General features: G+C 41.4%; 1 protein-coding gene across 4 annotated transcripts in view; it reads right to left on the minus strand.

Annotated features, from left to right (window-relative positions):
• Positions 1 to 421: 421 nt before the first annotated feature.
• Positions 422 to 23866, minus strand: part of sptbn4a (spectrin, beta, non-erythrocytic 4a) — a 40737-nt gene continuing 17292 nt past the window's right edge. For 3 of the 4 annotated variants that reach the window (XM_005740145.2, XM_005740144.2, XM_005740143.2), the window contains exons 3-20: positions 15848 to 16111; positions 15220 to 15453; positions 14901 to 14990; positions 14535 to 14813; positions 14324 to 14454; positions 13997 to 14201; positions 12861 to 13106; positions 12589 to 12723; positions 12217 to 12458; positions 10996 to 11134; positions 10815 to 10899; positions 10265 to 10476; positions 8576 to 9921; positions 8389 to 8449; positions 8023 to 8291; positions 7166 to 7336; positions 6912 to 6954; positions 422 to 4076 (exon numbers count right to left, since the gene is read on the minus strand). In XM_005740145.2, the coding sequence (XP_005740202.1) occupies positions 3777 to 4076; positions 6912 to 6954; positions 7166 to 7336; positions 8023 to 8291; positions 8389 to 8449; positions 8576 to 9921; positions 10265 to 10476; positions 10815 to 10899; positions 10996 to 11134; positions 12217 to 12458; positions 12589 to 12723; positions 12861 to 13106; positions 13997 to 14201; positions 14324 to 14454; positions 14535 to 14813; positions 14901 to 14990; positions 15220 to 15453; positions 15848 to 16111 (4452 nt within the window). In that variant the 3' untranslated portion in view covers positions 422 to 3776. Of the gene's footprint in view, positions 4077 to 6911; positions 6955 to 7165; positions 7337 to 8022; positions 8292 to 8388; positions 8450 to 8575; positions 9922 to 10264; positions 10477 to 10814; positions 10900 to 10995; positions 11135 to 12212; positions 12459 to 12588; positions 12724 to 12860; positions 13107 to 13996; positions 14202 to 14323; positions 14455 to 14534; positions 14814 to 14900; positions 14991 to 15219; positions 15454 to 15847; positions 16112 to 23866 lie in introns of those variants that run through there. The other variant, XM_005740146.1, reaches the window with a different exon arrangement.

The raw sequence follows: 23866 nt of genomic DNA on the forward strand, positions 1-23866 counted from the left end.
CCCAGGTACAGACCGAAGAGGAAGGGGTGGAGCAAAGGTCAAGATCCATTTAATTTAACCACTCCTCATTCCTAGACTATAATGTCACAGAGGGCATGTTCTCTGGTGAAACTAGACTACCTGAAACAGTGTCTGCTGAATCGTTACTGTAGTCTTGTTTTGGTTTAAAATACAATTGCATTGTAATAATATATAAGAGAAAAGATGCATTGTTTTAGTGCAATTTATCAAACAGAGTCAATATGTATCAAGTATCTTAGAACAAGAAGAGGTCCAGGATTTATTTTTGAAAGCAATCATCAAATCTGTGTCAGAATTCCAGAAAAGATTATCGGGAACATATTAATGCGCCGTGAAGATCTATAAAAATGTGTTCACACCTACAGAGGGGGAAAAAAGACAATAGCAAAATGAAGGGATGAACAGATTTTATGAGACAAAACCACATTTCATATTTTCACAGATACATACTGGCAGATGTAGCTTTACATTCTTCAAATATACATCAAATTGTGCAGATTTTGTGCCGCACTGTGTACATGGATGTCTTTAGAACAGATCCTGCATCACTGCTGCTCTTTCTTACCGTGCACAGGGCTGCACTTGAGTGCCCCAAAAAATTGCACAAACCTTTATTTTTACTCACATTAATTATTCACATTTTTTTTGATGCACCGTATGCTGCTTGGATAGGAGAACTTTAGTTGGTTGCTCTAAGAAAAAGCCAAGAATACAGTATACATCTTTTGTTGTTGTGGGTACTCTGGTTACTGTGTGTACAGAAGGAGATGTAAAGCATTTGGATGACTTCTCAGTATGGATACAGTCTGGAGCCCTTCAGCAACGATTCCTTCTTGCAGCAAAGTGTCAGTATGAAGGCTCCTGCAGCTCATTCCCATGAGGAGCGCAGTACACTCAAAGACTAACCCTATGTTTAATGAAGGTTTCGGCCATGTTTACATAATCCATAAATACTTTATTGTATGTTACTGTTATATGCAAATTACAACCACCACATTTGTTACACAACCTTAGAAGGCTTCAGCATGGAGAATATGAAGTTGTTACTGCTGCTGCTACCTTGTGACGATAATGCTCTGGCTTTTCAGCTCAACTCTGAGAAGAAAGACGGTAATAAACCACTCGTTTATCTTGTAGTTGAAATCAGTGTGTGGTGTCAGTGGGTGTGTGCAGGTATGCGTGTGTCCACATCAATTCCACGTCAAGTTTTGCATCAGCAAGTTTGGAGGTTTATTTAATGTCATAGCAGCAAGTTTTAATGTAAGGTAACAAAGACATACACACATGTAAGACCATCAATCAATGAAGGAAACAGATTTTTGCACATTTTTTTTCTCTTCAGTCACGTTTATGCTGCCTATTTAGTTCGTTGACTGCTGTAACATAGTGGAAAATACCCCCCCACCCCCCTCCCCATATGTGTTTCATAAAAGTAATGGGAAGCAAACATTTCAAATGCACATGGTAAGGCAGGCTAAGTATCTGCCACGAATCAGAACAATCACAGCCACATGAAAATACCAAAGCATCTAATTAGATGACTGAGAATATGTATTGCAACGGCAGACGAGTGTCAGGTCAAACAAAACATTATTCATGATTAAAGGACCAACTGTTTCCCGCTGTTCCAGCAGATTTCATGACATGGCACTTATGTAAAAGCAAACAGTGTGTGACAAATAAAAAACAAAAGAACATTCACATCGTAGCAAAACTTCTCTGTTCGCAATCTTGTAATGTGAAAGTGGACTTTTGGTGTTTTCAGAAAGGAAGACTGTTAAGAAGTCATTTTACACAACTGAAGAAGTGCAGTTCGACAGTATGGAAAAACTTTGTGTTGCGAGTCATTCTCACAGCACAAATTTCAGGAGATTCGCAGTTTCTCATTAGCTCCAAAATAAGCACTGTAAAGACTATTTGGACCTATGTGTGGAAAAATAACTCACATATACGACAAACGAGCACTATTTTATAAAACAAAATAATCACTGTGATGACAAAATACTTTTATTCCCTGAGCAGCAGGTAGTGAACTGCCCAGGCTAGTTGATCCTGTTGTGTGTGTAATCCATAAACTGAGCACACCTCCCACAGTAACACTGGCTACTCAATCAGCTAATATTACATGGGGCAACTCTTCAGTCTGATATAATAAATATATGCATATAAAAATACAACAAGCATACCTACAGTACACCTGCTGCTCTTCCCCAGTACAACGTATTTAATACATCTAGATACTGGTGTACTTGTATATACACTGTGATAATTAATAGTGACTCCTAATTTGCATAATTTGTATTTAAATGTAATAAACATTAATATATTTGAGTGATGACTGATTTTATTTGTGGATTAATACAAATGTTTTAATTTTTACCGATTCAGAGTATGGTTTTATTAGAGCACAGGTTTTATTGGTATACATACAAAGATAGGTCTATACACTTCATGACTTACATGTAACTCGTCTTTGACAAATAGATTCCAATTGCTTTGAAGGTCAAACGAAGGACAAAGGGCACAGAGAGGTCTCGTCTCTCACACACCTGCTCAGGTTTTGACATTATGGGGAGGGGGGTACCTGAAATCAGTACATTCTGTGGAAAAGAAATAGCAGTGATACAGTACAAACAGCAGCAGGGCCATTTGGCTTCTTCCTCTCATGCTTACTGCAGAGAGAACACAACTCTGCTTTTTCAAACAACCCTCTGGATTTTGAGAAGTCGTCTATGACAGCAAATACAACCCACCCACCCGCTCACATTAGATTATTGCAATTTCAGTGCTGCCTGATTTATGCCAAGAACACAGAAATAAAGGCAAGTTTAACAGGTGCACTAAGACTATTTCATGCAATGTTCTGATTTTTTGTCATGTACACAAAGGCATCGTCTCAGGCTTAGTGTTACTTTGAGCGTTGCCACTTTGAACATGCCTTGGGGTGATGGATCAGAATTTGAAGGGATGCTCTTCTCTGGACATGGATCGTTACGGATAAATCATAATGAGAATCAGAAGAAGTGAAAAGAAAAGAACTGTGGAAATGACACCAGTGAAGTCAGTTGGTAACACAAGCATTCCGTTATATTAAGATGAGTCAAAGCTAGCCATGTGTCGGGATTAAATGTCACTATGATTAGTATACAGATGTGTCAAGTGTTTAAGGTGCACAACTGCCTGGAGTAAGCTTACGTGGAGGTGACAAAAAAATGAGAGAATTTACAGCTGCTTCTACATTACTTCTTATTTCCTTTCCCCCATTTCTCTCACCGACAAAGAGGAAACATAAAAAAGTATATTGCTTCAAAAACATTTTTCTTTTTTTACTATTGAGAAACATTTCATTCGCCACTTCTCAGGTTTGTCTAGATAGACAGAGCATTACATTATCAGTCAAAGATACATAAACAAAGATGCTGTGAATCCGAGAGATTAAACGATCAACAATAGGAAGTGACAGTGACTAATTCTTGGGACCATTTGTTGGAGTCTGTCTGCCTGTTTGTCCACCCGGCCGGCCTCCTATCTACCAGCAGGTGGCCCACCGCAAGCACTGATGTATTTCCTGGGTGAAGGGGGAGAGGCTGAGAGATTAGTCTGTCACAGTTACAATAGTCAATCAAAGGACCGTGGCCTCGGTGTGTTCCAGCTGTGTGACCGAGGACCTGCAAACCTAACTGCACATGCTCTCCATCCATCCCTGCCTCCTATGCTGTTTGTCAGTGAGTAGCAGTAAAACAAAAAAGGGCTTCTCATTTGCTCTTTCCAGACGTGCTGGAGCCCCCCGCCCCACCCTCCAGCTTGTCAGCAATTTCAGATGTGTCTAACTTCTCAGAGCCGTCGCCTTTCTCTGATCTCTCCTTCTCAGACCTCTCCTCCCCCTCTACAAGCTCGGACCTCTCTGACCTGGCGTCTGCATCTCCCTCCGACTTCTCCTTCCTCTCAGAGCGGTCAGGATCCATAGATGAGGTGCCTGGCTTATCCCACGTGCCCATGGCCTCGTGCTCAGCTATACAGGTGGTGATAGTGGAAGTCCATGCCTTTAGGTCCTCCTACAGAGACCAGGATCAGACAGAGAGCTTATATAAGGAGTCTGCTCATCATATAATGCTTTTTCCTCTTTGCATTTGATTCATTGTGTGGTTTGGGATTTACACATCGCATTGTTACGCATCCAAATCTGAGCCTGCAGCAGATATATGCAAACCATCCAGCTGAAACGCTACATTTTCTTTATTTGAATAAAGTGTCTTCAGGTGGGAAACAATGTAATCAAATTTGCCTTTGACTGAAGGTTGCACCTCTTCTTATTACATCAGTGGTTTGTGGCTTTGTGCCGCACCTCATTCACACAAAACGAACCCATCAATTACTAAGTGGAAAGAGTTCAAACTATAAAGACAGAACCAAGAGTAGAAGAAGTATTTAGGTTCTGTACATGCCAAATACTGCAAGAATGTAAAATGAAGTATTTTCATTTCATTTACTTAAAATTACACTTGATCTAAGGGACTGAGAGATGGTTAATGTGTTGTGGAGGATTGTTTCCTGCTGCTGCTGGGATCATTGTCCTGTTGCATGACCCTATTTGAGTCAGGCTTTAGTGGTTGGACACATGAGCTCATATTTGACCCTAGAATGTTTCTGGATACGACGCAACTCAAAGTGTTCACATCACTGCAAAACAACTTCAAAACATTTGGAAATGGCTTCATAACCATTCCAAGAATGATGGGCACCAGTAATTATTTCACTAAAATCATTGCTGATGTCTTTCCCTTTTTGTGTTAACATGTACTTGAATGGTCCAAACAGTCAAAACGTCAGTATTTATAGAGCTGTTCACACTTGCTCAAGATCTATTAATCTATTAACACATTTGATTAGCAGGACCTGCCTGCAACCTACCCTTTAATTCATATGGAAGCAGTAACGGTGTACTTTTAACATAATGCTGACATAAATACTACACTGAATACTACACTCCCTAAGGAAATTATGTGGCTGCAGTGGCTTCAAGACAGTAACAGTAACAGACTGAACTAATTAAATAACACAATATATTACAAAGTTTACAAAATATAAGGAATAGCTCTAATATATATACAAATAGCTCAATTATAAATTTCCAGAATATTACAGAGGTTAGATATATATGACTGACATTTTACTCTAACCTGTAAAACTTTGTTATTTGTTATTTTCACTACAGAGCGTGTGCAAAAGGGTGTAACTATTGCACTGTGTACTGTGCATTAGATGGAGGAGTTGTACAAGGAGATAACCACAGGCAGGAATGATTTCCTGTGTCGCTCACTGGTGCATTTGTGTAACATCATTCTCTTGCTCAACATGCTCCTCTATGCTGTCCTTGTGTGATTTTAGTAATCCAGTGGCATTAAAAAGAGACAAACTGGTAATATTATAATCTAAATGTGTGAAAATGTGTTGGATACAAGTTAAAGAAACGTCATTCTGTTATCTGTGAAGTTCCATTAACAAACCAAAACCAACATTTCTCTTGTTCTAGATCTTCAGTACCCTCTTGTCAATAGTAACATATCACATACACATGTGGCCAGACGTTTACATAGACTCATCATGGGTATGAATGTTACGGTAATGGAATGATTATACAGCAAACATCTTCACTGACTTTAAAAACAACAACTAGGTTCACAGATGACAAATATCTTTGATGAGAAGATCCAGAATGCTAAATACAGGCCTGCTACTATTTGGTGAAATATCTCTTAGCAAGCTGCAGTGACACCAGATGGGTTTTGATCGCTATCAACAAGCAACAAGCTTCCAGCAGAACTGTGGTTGGGCATTTGACAACTCTTGTCAGATTTGGTAGAATTCATTCAAACTGGTTGGTTTTCTGGCCCTGCTTTTGAGCCCAGTCCATACATTTTCATGATGGTTGAGGTCAGGGGTTTTGAGTTTAAAGATGCTGATTTTGGAGCAGGGGCTTCTTTTCTGGTCAGAACCCTATTAGTCCAGTGGTGACACATCTGAATTACTTGTATTTATGTACAATTGTTTAAACTGATGATCTTGGAATGTGCTGTTGTTTAGAAATGCTTGTGTAAATCTTTAATCCTCATTTTTAGATATTTATCATGTTCCTTGGACGTTCCCTTTGTTGCAAGTATTGGTCAATCCAATGAGTGATGCCTTTTTATGCTGGTAAAGAGAAACTACCAACCAGTCATGATCACTAACAAGAAGTTAACAGGGCCTTGACCTATCAAGTTAAGACATTGAAGAGCCTTTAGCACCACTTATTAAAAGGTTTAAAGTGAGCTTATATGTATTATTTTGACAATTCTGAAAATAAAAATCCAAAAGAATTCAAACTTGTGCTCCTAGTTTTTGCCTTTTAATGTCATTAAAGACATATGCTGTATAATCGTTCCACCCTGAAACAAGAAAAAGCCCAAAATGACCATGCCATTCATGCCCAAGGTGAGTGTATGTAAATTTCTGGCCAATAATTTATATAGTATTTACCTGAAAAGCGATTTCCTAAAACAGCTAGACAGTGTATTTTTAAACAAATGTTATTGAAACTGGAGTAAATAGTTGATTTGTTCGGCATATTTTGAGTCTGGTAGCAGGGCGACCTGTGCAGATCAGTGCCCACGTTTAAGGTAATGTTCAAGATAATGAAGGAAGGAGCCAGCCGGTGCAATGCTGTAGATTATTACTTTAATCAAAATTGTTTTTGCAGAACAATGAGCAGCAAATACATTTATTGATGATCTTTGTCTTTTCATGAGTTTGATAATGTACTGACTGATCAGAATGCTCCATGTCTTTAAGTTCTAACATACTAACACCAGTAAGTTCATTGACCTTACCAAGTTACAAATGTATCTTACCTCATCTTTTGCATGAAACACGAAGTTGTTTCCATCGTTCACTCTGTTGCACAGAAAATCAATAGGGACTTGTCAGTTTTTATGCATTTGCATGTATTTTATAGCCATGTGGTTAATCAATAATTTAAAATCTTTTAATAGGCAATAACCTTTAAAGACATATTACACTTTTCAATATAAACTCAGTAAAACCACAATTTGAAATCACAGTTACTGGCAATAAAATTTGCCATAATAATATGAATAATTCTTACTGAAGGATGAAGACATTTTTCTTCTTCTTGTATCCCATCGACGGATCAAACGAGCAGTTACTAAGGTCAACAGGAGGCTCTCCGTTGTATGTTGTGTTGTGGTTCCTGGCATCCTTATAGAAGGTCATCTTTCCATCTTTTAGCACACAATATACGTTCACCCAGGACTTGCTGGAAAATCACAATGAGACATCAAACAGATTTGTAATGCATTTCTGCAGATAAGTTGGGTCACATCAGTTATTTTTGTTTCAAACAATACACATTTAAATTTTAGAATAACTAATAAAAATCAATGAAAATTTCAACCTGTCAAGCTCTCTGTTTTCCCAAATCAAATATGCCGTTAACCGAGATAAACCACTTGAATCAAACATGCAAATGAATCTTTGGAAAAACCTTTCTGCTGGTTTTGGAGGCAAAAATATTTAACTGTCCAAAAACATATAGATCTAACTATACTGTCGCTCTGTGTCATAACACATATATAGTGTGACTGACCAGGACTGAAAGCTAACTGTCGATGGTTTCTTCAAAGTTCATGACACATGCTAACATTGATAGCATTGATAACATGATAGCTGGATCCGACTGAGGTCAGTTTAATAAATTAGTCTTCAATGAAGACAGTCAGCTCACTCTGGTCAAAGATAGTAACGACAGTGAGCGTGAAGGTTGCTTCTAGACAACCTGCTTTCTTTTCGCAAACACAAAAGTAATACCCTGCTGGCTGAAACCATAAGCTATTTGACCTGGTTTGCACAGTTTTCCATAGTTTGCAAATTTTTGATCAGACCTTTAATGAGGCAGTTGTTATTGCTGGGGTGGTGTTTGTCTTTTGTTCATGACTTCTTTACCTGTTTGGGCTTCTCTGCTGAGCTTCAAGGTCAGAGCTGGTGGCCTTTTTTCGGTAGAGGGAACCTTCGTTGTGGGCAGTGTGTGAAGGCGGCTGGGGTGTTGTTGGGGCTCCAGTTGCCGGGGCTGAGCGGGATCGTCGAGTCTCCTCAGGCTCTTTTGGACGGGGCCTTCTCCTTGGTTTGGGACGGTCTCGGGCGCGAGGACGTCCATCAAAACGGGTCACGGGTGCTGAGAGGCTGCTAGGAGGTCGATAAGGCTCTCCTCGTGCCTGAAAAACCCAATAACAAAAGAGAGAATATTGCATCTATACATAATTTAAACTAAAGTGACACCACAATACTGTGGTGTGCAGTATGTAAACTCACATGTGCTGCCTCTCTCTCCTGGACCTGCTCTACAATCTCTGCCATGGTATTTCTCTTCTCCCTGGATGGACAGCAAACATGAGTCACCCACACAGCAAACACAATCGTTACGTAACCTCCAAATGATAACGATCATGCTGGACTGTGCTGACTGGGCAAACTGTAAAGAAACCACTCATTCACATACCCTGAGCGTTTGTCAGAGCCCTCCTTAGCAGAGCCCTCCAGGTCACTCGAGTCCTGCCTCTGCAGCCTCTGCTTGCCGCTCCCCTCCTGTTCACTAGACGACTGCCTCTCCAGGCGCCTCCGGTAACGCTCTTGCCGCACAATCAGCGGCAGCTCATTCAGCCTCGCTTGAATTTCCTGTTCGCTGGAGGTCTGTCTGCCCAGCTTGTACTCCCTTTCTCTCCTCAGATGGTCCATCTGAGGGTCAGAGCGGCTGCCACGGGGATCTCTCTGGAGGCGGCCGTGGAGGAGCTCCAGCCCTGACTCTGGCCCCATCATGTCTGCCATCGGGATGTCGCCAAACTGTTCACGCTGCACTCTGCTGGCTTCGAGAAGAGGGTTTACAGCCTTGTGGATGTGGTTGATTCTAGGCTGCATGAAGTCAGCTTTCAGGTGCTGCCATGCATATGCCATTTTAGGGTCCATGATGCCACCACTCTGTGCCAGATATCCAGAGCTGCCCAGGCTTCCACTGCTGTAATGATTTTGTGCCAGATAGCCTGAGCTACCCAATCCGCCAGCGCTCTGATAATTCTGTGCCAGGTATCCAGAACTCCCCATATTAGACTGCTGTGCCAAAAACCCAGAACTTCCCATATTGGGCTGTTGTGCCAAATACCCAGAGCTCCCCATGTTGGACGGTTGCGCCAAATATCCTGAACTCCCTAAATTTGGCTGCTGTCCCAAATATCCGGAAGTCACGATGTTTTGCGGTTGCGCCAGATATCCAGAACTGCCCATATTCTGCTGAGACAGAAAGCCTGGGCTTCCCATACCTCCACTGCCTGGCTGCTGAGCTAGGTTACCTGAACTTCCTAACCTGCCACTCCCCAGATGATTCTGCATCCCACCCATGCTCCCAGTAGTTAGTCCAAAGTACCCAGAGCTTTCTGCGCTACAAGCAGTTTGATGGTTCAAACCGAGATAGGTGGAGGTGTCTACTCCACCACTCTGAGAGGTCAGTGCTGAGAAACCAGAATCACTCCCACCTCCGGCTGCCGGGTGGTTCATCCCAAGGTAAGAAGTACCCATCAACTTCCCGCAGCCCTGATCCAGTCCGTGGTAGCCTGATCCATTTATAACTGGACTATAGCCGGCCAGTGCTGAAGACAGTCTCTGGCTTGCAGAGGTGGCACCCAGATCCAAACTGGGCTGCAAGGGCTTCGGTTCAATTTGGGCCTGTACCGTCTGCCTTAGGAAAGAAGAGGTAGCACTGGTTGAGGGAACACTGGGAGTCAGGCAAGATAATGGGAACATCCTTCGGCTGGAGAGTGGGGTCCTTTTCTCCTCCTCTTTTTTCTTCTCAGCCTAGAGAGAGAGTTAGCTACATAACTAATAGCACCACATAAACTTGATTAACGCCACATTTTATGCGATGGTTCCAAAAGATGCAGGTAAAGCTAGTGATTTGTTCATTTCATACATATGCCAGACAAAACACTAAGCAATATAGCGCGGAAGGCAGATTGGGTGCAGTGGGATTAGGGTACACCACATGCACTTAATGTCACGAGCCAGATTAAAGCCTGTGATGATGCAAACTCATGGTATGCGCCCATGCCTGCTAAGCAAACACAACACGTAGTCACTTAAAAAAAAAAAACTGTGACTCCGGCAAACTGATTCATTATTTATCTACAGTCAAGCTTACAGCAGAAAGCTGGCGCAGGGAGCTGAAGCGTTCTTTCCAGGTTACAGCAGCCTTGCGGAAGGCCTCGTGGCGAAGGATGAGCTGCTCAACCTCATCAGTTTGGGCTTGGGCTACTCCTCCCTCTTGATGCCTGGTAGTGATCAGCGGCTCCTTGGCCTTTAGCCAGGCTTCTGCTTTTACTGTCTCCTGAGCAAACTGGAATTTTTCTTGCTCTGGAAGTGACAGAAGACCAGCCACACTATTACCAACTCACTACATGCTTAATGCATACTCAGTAGAATCTGTTATTTACATGTTTGTGTATGTATTATGAGGGAATTTTATCATTTATGTTACAGCTTGGATTTCAGTCTTGTTGGTTAAATTGTGTTGAGAGTGAATCTGCAATGTCAGCACAACCAGAAAAGAACAGTAAGATTCATACATGATTCATGATATATTAAATGCACATAGTGGCATGAAAGGGAAAAACATTTATAGTTTAGGCCCATTTAACATTTAACAGAGTGTTTTGTTAAGTATTCATCTACTAAGTATTCTATTTACTCACTGCGCTGCAGCCGTTCCTGGTGTTTGTCCCATTTTTCAACAAGATCCTTCTGCTTAGTCAGAAGACTGTCCAACTTCTCTTTTATCTGCGGCGACAGGCAGTTTGGTTTCATTACTACATAAAGTAATTGTATGATTTTTATGTATTCTTATATTAACAGTGTGAATATTTTTTGTCAGACCTCCTCTGAAGCAGGGTTGCCAGCAGCAATCAGGATCTTGCCGAGATCTGCACACTGCTGTATGGTCTTGCTGCGTCCATCTATTTTGGCTTTCAGCTCCTGGTGTTGTCTCATCATTCCCTCCAGAGCTGTCAGATCTCTGAGGAACACAGATCATTTTTTTCTGGTTACATTAACCCCCTCACAAAATATTTTAAAAAAGGAATCCTGACAGTTCTACTTCTTAAACAGTTGTTTAACAGCCATATTAGTCTCCTTATTTAGCAGTATTAGCGATGTGATTGTATTGGCAGCAATAGTTTGCAAATCTGTCAAAGAGCAAAAGATTGCCAAAGGGCCTCATGTACCAGCCATGTATATGAATGATTCACACAAAAATCAGTGATTGACCAATATTATGTCAGCATATTATATCACACTGGAATTTGTTTTTACTTTACAAACAAATTCAGAAAAACCTCTGATCCGGACGGAGGGACACAATACTCTCAGGCTTTATCACACCAGCCTTCATTTATTACCTGGACGAGTGTGAAAACATTCTTACCCTGCCCCAGACATTCTCTATGGATTGAGTGAAAACATTTGGGTGTCAAAGTTAATATTAAAAAAACTAGCAGACTGCATGAAGAAGAAGAAGAAGAAGAAAAGGAATAAGAATAAGAAGAACACAATCTTATAGCCAGACATGAAAAAAAGAAAATTTTCAAGGGCTTGTGCCAAAAGATGGCACTGCAAGTGATGAGAAAAAAGGATGGTGGGGATCAAAAGTTGAGGAAGGCTCAATTTTTGTAGAGGCATAAAAATGTTAGCTGCATCAAAACACACTACATGTGCATATGTTTCGCCATCTTTGTGGCTCCCATAGTGCTGTATGTTCATGCATATGCTGATATGTGGACATCTGCTGAAAGATTTCAGGCCAAATACGAAAATACTGCAAGTTGGACGGTGGTACTGGTTGGGAACATGACAAATAAAGGCTGTGATTAGAGTGTCAACCTGAGAAGCCCCCAACAAAAAACAAAAACAAACGGTGTAGCAGGTGTCATATGAAATTAGGTCAAAGCGGCACAGAAGACAATATTAACATTTTGTCTTCATTGACCATATAAGACCACAGAAACCTGCAGGTAAAAATGCACTCTCTAAAGCTCTAATTCATCTTTTCCAAACTGTAATAAAGGAGAGCCATACCTTAACAAGCATATGCTACCTTACCTTGGCTCATCCCATCCTATCTGGCCCATGATTCCTTCCATCCACATTAGGTTTTCACGCACCACTGAGAAGAACTGGACCTTATCAGTTACTGAAGTCACTTGGACACGACTGGCCTCACAAGAGCTCAGCAGCTCCTTCCATGCATCCATCACTTCTTGTTCCTTGACCATAATAGCCTCAGCCTTCTCACCAGCATAGATGGTCCTCAGCTGGGCAGCATTCTCCTGCAGCTGCCTCACCTGCATAAAGACATGCGTCACTCTGTTTAATTAATAAAAGATTAGCCTTAGTTTTTAGTCAAAGTTTGCTTTGTCTATGACGTATAATCTATTTTGTGACAAACATAAGTTTGGTGAGTATATCACTTGCCTGTGCAACTAGAAGTTGAAGGGCATGCTCAAAAGAGTGCATGAGTCTCTGCAGGGTGGCTGGATTGGTAATGTTGGCTTGGCACGCCCTCACTTCTGGCAGCTGCTTCATCTTCCCTGCGATCTGAGCCAAGACCTACAACACAGGACAACGTTGTCATCATGAGTGCTTTAAAAATAGAAGCTGCAACTCATGCCCAGACAGTCTACCTGTAATGTTGAGGAAGAACAGGGCACACCTGAGTCACTGTCTGATATCGGATGTGACCATACCTCCTTGCAGTCGGTGAAAAACTTGTGCAGCTGGTGCGATGCTGCCAGCATTTGTCTGCGGGTCTCCATCAGCTCCAGCAGGTCAGCCCACGACTCGTTCAGTCCGTCTTTCCACTCAGCAATAGTGGCCGCGTCTGAGTGGCCACAGTCTATCATCTCGTTCACCATTTTGTTCACTTGCTCCATGCGCTGCTGGCCAATGCTGTTGGTTTCTGATGCAAACTTGGTGAACCTCTCCTGAAGGACCTGAAACGCAAATAAACAACGCAACGCTACAGAAACTCACACAAACACGAATCATTCTCTATTCTCATAAATGTAATGTAATTTAACACAGTGGATGATTTCCACCCTGCAAATACAGAATGCTTTCTCCTGTCCTGACAAATAAGTTCCTCGTCAAAAATGTCTCCAATGCACGTAAAAGGAAAGTCAGATGTATCCTATCAATGCAAAAGATGTTTGTTAAATAAATCTGTTTAGTGACTGAGCAGCTGATTAAAACTGGACCAAATTGCACCACTTCCAGTGAATCCTTGCAGGCCATGGTGCCCCCCTGCAGTTCACCCCATTTAAGACAACTTTTCTCTGATCAGCTGTCCCAGACAGAAAGAACACATGAAAAACAGGTGGGTGGTGCTGTTGTGCTCATTAATTTTCCAATCTCAAAAAAAAGTTTTCACCACAAGATGTCAGTATATTGCAGATTGAAGTCCACTGAGTTTGCTTTCTTACCCCTCCCAATTCAAGCACATGATCCTAGCTATGGCCATGGCTGTTGGTGGAACAAACATGTTGCAGTCAGCCAAGAGAGATCAAAGTTGACACACAATATACGTCTGTCTCCTTTATGGTATACACTATATAAGTATTCACCCACCCATCCAAATCATTGAATTCTGGTGTTCCAATAACTGTCATGGCCACAGGTGTATAAGATTAAGCAACCAGGCATGCAGCATGCTTCTACAAACATTTGAGAAAGAATGGTGTGGCACTGTATTAGGATGCCACCTGTGCAGTCGTGAAATTTCCTTGCCACGGTTCACAGTTTGGGCTCAGAATTGACTGAGACTAGAACACCTCACGTGTTCCTGTTGTTTGACTAGATGCTAAAACCTTGTAGATATACTGACCGTGACATCCTCGAGGTCCTGGCCTAGCTCAGTGGAACTGGCTACTGCTTCACGCTCAGTGATCCACTTCTCTAACTCCTCTACTTCCTTGTTGAGCTGGTACAGCCAGTACTGCTGTTCCAGCTTCATCTTTCTGTGTTCCACCATGTCCTTCAGAGACACATAGAGGCGGTCTATGTGGGACTGCTGCTTGGTGATCTGCTCACTGTTGAAAGTTAAGACAAATCAAAGGAATACAATTACAATTTCAAAACAATTGTCCGTTAAACTTTAGTACTTAGAATGTGCAAAACAAATTTAGGATAATCTGCAGGGATTATGGCACACCTGTCTGGGTGTCCTAGTTCTAGTAGATGTTGGCATTGCTGAGATAACATGCCTACAGTCTCTGCATATGTCTCCACGGTTTGCTCCAGAGCCAGGTGGGTCTTCAGAAGTTGTAGCGTGCTCGCCTCATCCTGAAAAATAAAACACCATGATCACTTTGATGATAACCTATGGCAGTAAAGAGCAGTGTGAATATTACAGGGGTACATACTGTGCCTTTTTCTTCGCTGGCCAGGTTGAGCTTCTGTCCTGACAGCCAGGATTCCACTTTAGCTGCTTCGCTGTAGTACTGCTGAGCCTGTAGCGCAGCTTCCAGCAACACAGACCTCCTCTCCGTCTCCAGCTGCAGCACCTCCCACAGCTGGCGTACATGTCCCGCCCCCTCACGTACAAATTCCACCTCAGGAGTTCTCAGTGAAGCAATGATTGCTGCCCGATCAAGAACCTCCTCAATACGAGCCCGCCGCCCTGTCAGCTCCCTCTGGATTGCCTACAGAACCGATGAGAAAGTTCTCAGTCTTATCAGAATGTGGATTACATTTCAGCTGACCATGGCCAAAAGTCATCCCTGACTTACCTGGTTCTTTTTAATATACTGCTGTACGCTCTGGAGGTTGTTTCCATAATCCTTACAAGTAGCTAAAGGAAGCCTCTCCTGAATCCACAGCTGCCAAACAACCACAGTGGGGTTATTAAATATTTCAGAAGGCATGTTTACGATCAAACGTAGACCAAACACGGAAGCGATGGCAAAGACATGATATATTTACTTTGCAAATTCTGAATATGAAAAAGCAATTATGTGTGATGATATTGTAACAACCATACTGGCACATTTTATAAGCAGTGTTTAAATTTAAGACAAAATATATGAAACAAGAAGAGGAGGGACTCACCATCTCATCTTCCAGGTCCTGGGCGACTTGATGCATCTCTTTGGAAGCCAGCAGGATGCGGCGTCGCTCCTTCAGGGGCTCGATGAGGCGGACTATACGGGTCTCCACTTCGCCTGACTGCTCGCCGACCTCCTTGTCACCTGCCATCAGCCCTCGCTGGGGTAGGCAGAGCCCCTGCAAGCTTCCAAGCTCTCCCACATCCTTGTAAAAGTCCCCTATTTGAGACTCCATAGCCTTCACCGGATAGAAAGGAAAGGTCATGTTACAACCATATGAAGGATGGACAAACACAGCACGTCAGCTGTTTCCCTAACAGAACATTTCAGGGTTATATAACAGGTGCATTTTTGAATGCCTCTGAACCCCATGTTTGAGAGCAGGCCACTACAAGGGCCGCTGTGGGCTATTTATTGAAAATTTTCAACTATACAGAAAAATGTTGCAATTTAAGCCAAACTATACAAGAAGGCTCCACACTTCAGTGGAAATATGCACCTACATCCAAGGTGGTGTTAACCAATAATAATTAATTACAGCTTTCTTGATATGTTAAACACATTTGGTTGAATTTTATGTTGCGCTGGTTTAAGAGACATGTTCAGACCAAGAGGAGGGCCTTGGGACTTGCCTGAAATTTCTGGAGCTGTTCATTGAAGGTTGGCAGGTGGTGCGCCTGTTCCAGCTGGGGGGGCTGCTGCTCCAGGTGGGAGAGCTGATTGTCGAGGTCTGAGTAGCTCTTCACTGCCGGCTCGGGTTTGTTATTTTCAAAGAGCTGGCGGGCCTTGGCCTTGGTCGTGGTCTCTAGGTCAGACCAGCACTCCCTAATCTCCACCAGCTTCTGCTGCACCACTGAACGGAGCTCAGGTTTCTCCTGGATCAGCTCCTGACCTTCCTGCAGAAAGAAAGTGCAAGTGTTAGGGTAGGTTTTTAGAGAATGGTGCATAGTCGTGAAGTTTTATTAAAATTACATTATGTGTGGCACTGTCACTTCCTGGCTGAGTGATTTTGTTGCTTCTCGCTCTTGCACTCCTTTAATGTCAGGTTTTGCTTCAATGGAAGGCTCCTACAGATCGCCTTGCTTGCTACTAGAAATCTATAAGTTGCACGATGCTGCAAACAACTGTCAATTCAATTCAGTTCAATTTTATTTATACGTCACCAAATCACGACAACAGTCGCCTCAGTCGCCTATCCACCACTTTTTAAGGCTTGACATGTATCGTAAATCAACTTTCCTTTTGAAAGCATTTTTTTCATGAACCTTTTATTGATTCATTTCACCAAATGAATATTTAGAATTGAATAAACACACTAAGCCACAAACCTATAGATCCTTTTCCCAAGTCTGTATGCATTCTTGTATTTCAGGAAGGAGCTGGGAGAACAACAGATAGAAAGTGAGTGGCTAAATTTGGTTTTGTCCCCAAAATAGCTCAGCACGACAGAGCTCCACGCCAAGGCTGCAGCCCCCCGCTTGCAGAGAGGCAGGTGTACGGAGCAAAGTTTGGCCTTGGGCTGACCTAAAAATGGTATATGGCAAGTCTGATAAACCCCCGTTCCGCCCTTCGCTCATACTCCTCTTCTCTCCCCTAAATCTTTGAGCTCTGTTCATGACATGATGTGGATGAGGAGATTTGATGAGATCAAAGCTTGTGGTGCTTCCCTTTGTGTCAGTTCTTCCCTAGAATAGATAATTACCAGTCTCCAACTACAGTGAGACTTAGGGGAGTAGGAGGCGTTTTCCTTCTATGACAAGGTACTCCTTCGTGATTTGAAGCACCAGAAAATGCTGCACTTTTTAAGGAAACGTCCTGTTCTGGCTTGCTCTGGATGATGCATTGCTTATTTACTTCCGTCCTATTATCACATCAGCCATGTGTATGGTGGGGTGCATCTTCTAAATCCTGCTTCTCTCATTTATCTTTCACAGAGTTGGACCTATATCCTATGGCTTTCATAATGCAGTGCTGCATTCCTTCTTTTGGCACAGTCTGCTAAACTGCTGCTAGCGCTCACTCGCTCACATCCCTCGCTCTCCCTCTCATAATGCAGAGCCAGCAGAAAGCAGGTCTTTCTCACTCTCTTTTCTCTTGGCTTTACTGACACACAGAGTGAGGCAGAAGGAGAAGAAATCAGAGAGGGGGTGGACAAAGGAGATGAGAAAAGGCAGACTAAAGGAAGAAGGGAATCGAGAAGAGAAAGAATCAAAGGTTTATGGTGCATACAGCCCAGGCACAGTCAGATCCAAAGGGTATCTGTGCAGGGAATTTTTGGAGGCCATCGTAGCTGACATAGTACCATATTTTAATGGCTACCACAAATAAATCACGCCATTATGGCAGCATTGTGTTGCCAAATTCTGCAAGCTTCCATTTAAAGCTGATGCAGCATAATTCAAAAGTGGGTGGGATTAAAGAGCTTGTTTCATTCCACTTGCAAAAACAACAGTGTATTCACACCGCACAGATCGATGCACTGTAGGTGTGAATACACTCTTCTGCTCTGCAACTTGGACTATTATCTGCTGAACACCTGCCGCTAATGAATCTTTAAAAAACTACTTATTGTACAATTGTGGTTAAAAAGTGCATGAATTTTGGCCAGTTTACCCACTGTAGAGTCCACATGTCATGTTCAGACCAGTAAAACAGATTATGTAAGACTAGAAGAAACATATGCGAGAACAAAAACAAAGATTTGTTATTCTGTTCAACAGTCACCTCAAGGTAGACCCTACAAGCGCTTAAATTCAGTGAATTCCAGCAATTCACTGAATTCAAGCGCTTAATTTGAGATTACATTATTAACTGTTAATAGTGTGGCAAATCATCACTATTCAATTCAATTCAGTTTTATATCTATAGCACCAAATCACAACAACAGTTGCCTCAAATTGTTTTATATTGTAAGGTAGACCCTACAATAACACATACAGAGAGAAAAGCAGCAATCATATGACCCCCTATGAGCAAGCACTTTGGCAACAGTGCGAAGGAAAAACTCCATTTTAACAGGAAGGAACCTCCGACAGAACCAGGCTCAGGGAGGGGCGGGGTAAATGCCCCTTAAGTAGTTTTATTCAGTCTTATATAAGCATATGGGACATGTATTAAGAAATGATATATGCTGAGCCTTTAATGTGGTACAAGATGGCAGTGTGACTTCCTCTGATGTATGGTTTGGAGATGGTGGCACTGACTAAAAGACAGTCAGAGTGGAAGATGTTAAGATTTTCACTGCGAGTGACCAGGATGGACAAGGTTAGAAATGAATACATCACACTGATGGCTCAGTGGCTTTTGAGATAAACTTTGAGAGGCAAGGCTGAGATGGGCTTTAATGTGATTTTCACTTTCCACTGTTGCCATTTGTAAAATTGAATTTGACGCCCTTGACCTCTAAAATAGGTAAACAATTAGAAAAAAGGTCAAGACTTGGATGATTACTTAGTTAAAGGGGCTAGTGGTGTTTCCATATGGAGAAATCTGGCTAGAGAATACAATATGAAGAATGATTGAGTTAATCTGAATGTTTGTGTTAGCACAAATACACAGAAAAATGTGCAATAATTTGTCCAAATATTGGGAAAAGAAGATCATGTATTCCTTTGGAAAGCAATCTGCTGTGCATGTATAGAACATGTGTATCCATACAAACTAAAAAGGTGTATAATAAGAATAAGCGAGCTCTGTATCCATAAAAGAGTTAGAGTTGCTAACACAAAGCAGTTTGATGGATGCACTAAAAGAACACGTTACTGGCTCAGGTTGACCCTAAAGCCAGAATTGTCTTTGCCATATATGTGATTTCTTTTAATCTAGCAAGATAACCATTGTAACTTGTGCTGAACACACAACCTCGTCTGGAGCTGGTTATGTTCAGGATTTTTGCTGTTTTCTGTCGGTTCATATGCTTCATACCTGAGGAGGAAGAAAGCCATGCGGCAATTTTACAACATGCAAACTGTATGTTTTCTTAATGTACAACTCTAATCTGCTTCCTGTAGTGTAGCTAACTAGTCTATTAGTAGGTTACTTGTGACAAAAAACATAAATAATATTAGTTTCACCTTAATCTGGCAACAGACAGGAAAATGCCACAGAGGAATGGACTGAATGTCCTAAATGTCTAAATATGTTTCAAGTTTCAGATCTGTAAAGGACTGGTGAACAGCAGTCACAAGTCATAAAATAAATATATTAACTCAATAATTCAGAAGATTAATGGTTCTTTTGCAACATCACTAACTGATGTAATTGCAGGCACAAAACTCTTATCGCCTTTTGCCATTTTATTTGTTATGTTCTTTATTCAACTTTCTCATCGATTTCTCTAACGATTTCACTCAGTGCAGCAGACAACATTCAATCTGTCCATTCTGTGCAAAGGAAGAGTGAAATGACATGTCAAATGCCCACTTACTGTATATGTGACAGTGCGCAAATCCTGAGGCAGCCAGCCTGGTTTAAAAGCATGGCTTTGAGCCACTTTTACGTTTTGTGAATCAGGTAAAGCAAAGAAAGCTTGGCCATGTTGACCAGGTGGAAAACAGGGAGATAAACAAGGGGAAGACATGCAGAAAAGGGCCACGTGTTAAACCCGAACCCAGGCCGCTGCACTCCATTTGTGTGGCATATGGTCACCAGCTCACCCACAGAGCCAAACCAGCTCCCTGCATGTGCAAGCCTTTGACTTGGATCAAATGAACCAGTGTAGTACAGATATAAAAGTGTAAAGAGCCTGTAGGGTTGACACAAGATTATACATGCCTCTCAAATCTATTTTACAAATAGCGAGCAAAACAGAACAGAAACAGAAGCCAGAAAATGAATTAGTGCCTATTGGTAGGCTTTTTATCACATAAAATAACCAATCAATACAGTGAGTTTGATGAGCTTTCATTAGCTTATGCTTAAAACACAACCTCATCTGGAAAATCCCTGATGTTCCATTCAGAGTTTCAATTTAAAATAATCTATAAGTACCACATTTGCACCTACTTTTATCCTGGAAATATGTTCTAAGAAAAATAAATATTCTTTCCTGAGAGAGTATTAATACATTCATCAAGGTGTATGTTGGTAATACCACTGAATAATACCATGCGGTGCAAACTCTGTAAGCCAAGAGTGTTTTACTTGCAACTGATAAAAGAAAGTTTTAAACCAGGGTCCTGGTTTAAACCGCCTGTTTGACTCGGTGTGTCTTCTGCATGGAGTTTGTAAGTTCTCCCTTTTGCCTGCACAGGGAGTCTGGCTCCTCATGCAGTTCAGACAAGCTTTTGAAGGTAACTGATGATTCTTAATTGGTTTACACTGGGTCTTTAGATTTAGCAGATTGTGAGTGTGTGTCTGTCTGAAATATACACTGGTGACCTGTCAAGGCTCATTTAGGCTCAGTCAGAATCAGAATACTTTAAGAATAATATTAATACTTTAATAATCCCCAAGGAAGCCCCCATGTAGCCCAAAAAAACAATATGTAAATAGATGGATTTTAGGAGGCTGTTTATTAGTAAGAATATTCAGTCAGTAACCAAAAATGTATGCTATTCCAAATCTTCTCCATTATGCCATGTAACAGTGTTATTCTCAATGGACTTAGTAGTTTTTGATAATTATCTGTAGCACGTTTATAGTTTGTAGAGCCCTAAAACAGCAGAACTGAGTGCACAATGAGTAGTAAAATAAATAGATTAAGTTAGCAGAGTCTGAAGCCTAGCTTAACAAGGAATATTGATAACCACCAATGTGATCCCAGTCATCTCTGACTGGGTTTTGAGGTTTTTGTTGAGTCAGCTACAGAAACAAGAAGCATGGCTATGTTGAACCTGTCAAACTGAAATGTGATTAAAAAAATGAATGAATTCATTAAAAAGTGACATAATGCTAAGATAGCAGTAAATCTGAAGTTGTGTTAAAGCTAATGAAGACTATACTAAAGTAAATACTAGCATGTAACAGTGCTGGGAAGCATATCATTTTTTCAAATATCATTGAGCAAACAGAAGACAGAATGTGACAGTTCACGACATCAACACACAAACATCTGTGAAAAATGAAAATCTAATATTTGCATATTTACAAAAGTATAAGGCCAAACAGGATGTTGGGTGATCCTAGCTTGCCAAAAAAACATTACAAGCTGGAAGGGACTCTGTTGCTACATTCAAGAACAGTAAAAACAGATGGAGGATGACAAAAATAACTTGTGACCAATAGAGGACATGTGTTTGTTGTTTTGTTTTGTCTTTTTCTTTTTTAAATTGCACCTTAACTTAATTTCTAGACTTGCTGCTTCTGTGCTAGGCTGTCACTGTGGGAGGGCCTCATATAACTATCTCACAGAGCTAGATAACCAAAACTGTCAAAGATACCATGTTACTCAGTGGTAACAGGTGTTTTTAGCAGTGACAGAAACATTTTGGCCACACAGTTTCTACTGAAAAGCACAATAGGCACCCAGTTAAAAATTGAAATTGTAGTAAATGGTAAATTTATATAGCGCTTTTACTAGTCCCTAAGGACCCCAAAGCGTTTTACATATCCAGTCATCCACCCATTCACGCACACATTCACACACTGGTGATGGCAAGCTACATTGTAGCCACAGCCACCCTGGGGCGCACTGACAGAGGCGAAATTGTAGTACAGCATGAGACCTACTTGACCGCCCAGCTGTCAGTAAACAGTCTTGACATTTGGTTATTGAACACTGTGCTATTAAATAAATCCGTATGAAATATTGTTTAACTCTTGATTTGGATAAAATGTTTCTTGGTCTGCAGCCGTCCTTCAGGGCAATCAAGGCAAGCAGTATTTACTTGTCAAATCTAAAATTAGACATTATTTAAAAAGAAAGAATTGCAGTCTCTCCTTTCTCCTCAGGCAGTGCTTTCATAAAACTTCTGTCCTGTTTAGATCCATTCTTTACATTACTGCCATCTCATGGCTGCAGTTGGAAAGCTCGGCACTTGGCTTGTGTTGTGCTCATAGGAAACTGCGGCTGTCTCTGTTTCACCGGCATGTCAGTCTCCTTAACAGTGACATGAGCTGGGTAAGATGAGCTCTTTTCTGGTGGTTTGCGGATGCACTTTGGATAAACCTCTAGTCTTTCATGGTAAACTGATGGGAGATCATCATGAGTTGGAAGCTGCCACTGACTCTGTTTCCACTGCTCTGAAATCAGCACTTTTTTGCTGAAACAGAACTAGCATTAGCAAGTAAACAAGCTTCTGTTACTTAGCATAGTAACAGATGAGTTTCTTCTTGCTAACCACTTTGACCAACACGCGTAAAGACTGAGATTAGCAATTCCTTTAAAAAGTGTGCGTGTTAGTCCCCATGGGGAAATAGTTCCTCTGCATTTAACCCATTCAGTACATTAGCTAAGACACTTCTGACGATAATGAAGAGGGGAAGGCATCTGGTCTAAAAACGGGCAAGGTAATCAGTGCAGGCACAGCAGCACTTTCAGATTAACATCTATGAGAAATCACTTGACTGAATGTAAAGCGGTTAACCAGCTGTTTTGCCAACACTCCACCTTCATTTTTAATCCACCTGTAGATATTGACAGTAAACCATGTCACAAACTGCTCGAGCTTGTTAATTAGCAGATTTTCTTTTGTTATTAATATATCTTAATGCACTTTTATTTTTAAATCATCTGCTTCTGAGCTAATTAACAACTTTTTTAGAGATATATGGTCCAACCACAAAAACGATTTACAGGATACGGTGAATGGTAAATGGCCTGCATTTGTATAGCGCTTTACTCAGTCCCTAAGGACCCCAAAGCGCTTCACACTACATTCAGTCATCCACCCATTCACACACACATTCACACACTGGCAATGGCAAGCTACATTGTAGCCACAGCTGGCCTGGGGCGCACCTACAGAGGCAAGGCTGCCGGACACTGGCGCCACCGGGCCCTCTGACCACCACCAGTACGCATATGTTGATATGCTGATGATGATTACGAATATAACATAGTTAAAAAATATCAAATAAATAATAGTTAAAATGTGCAGCAGTATTCCATTTAACACTGATGAGGAGCATTTTTCTGCAGAATAATTATTTTACTTTTGATATTTTATGCACAGTTTTCCAATAACACAGTTTTATGTGTACGGAGGTGCAGTGTTGGGAAGGCTACTTTTAAAATGTATTCCACCACAGATTACAGATTACATGCCCCAAAATGTATTTTGTAACATATTTGGTTACATTACTCAATGAGAGTAACGTATTCTGAATACTTTGGATTACTTAATATATTATCATGCTTTTTACAACTACATGAATGTCCTATTGCTGTGTGATTTATTACTATTACTGAAGGTTACTCTCCATACCAACACCAACTAGATGTTTAAATCTTAATATAAATGAGTAACAGTAGGTGGACATTAGGTAAGGCTGCACGTTTTGCAGTGATCTCGTATAGAAACCTATTCCTCGCATATATAAAACAGGTCCGCGGCGCCGAACCGTAGTAAAGGGACCTCTGGCTAATACGGGTTTTGTGTCGTAACCGAAAACGAGCTTTACTTTGTTGTGTGGGTCAACTTTGCTAGCAAGAGCCAGAGAGAGGCGTTGAAAGGCTGCTGCAACGGAACTTATTGTTTCAGAGGAAAACA

The sequence above is a fragment of the Pundamilia nyererei genome, unplaced genomic scaffold (genome assembly GCF_000239375.1).
Source record: "Pundamilia nyererei isolate P.nyererei 1_Seehausen unplaced genomic scaffold, PunNye1.0 scaffold00097, whole genome shotgun sequence".
Classification (NCBI taxonomy): domain Eukaryota; kingdom Metazoa; phylum Chordata; class Actinopteri; order Cichliformes; family Cichlidae; genus Pundamilia; species Pundamilia nyererei.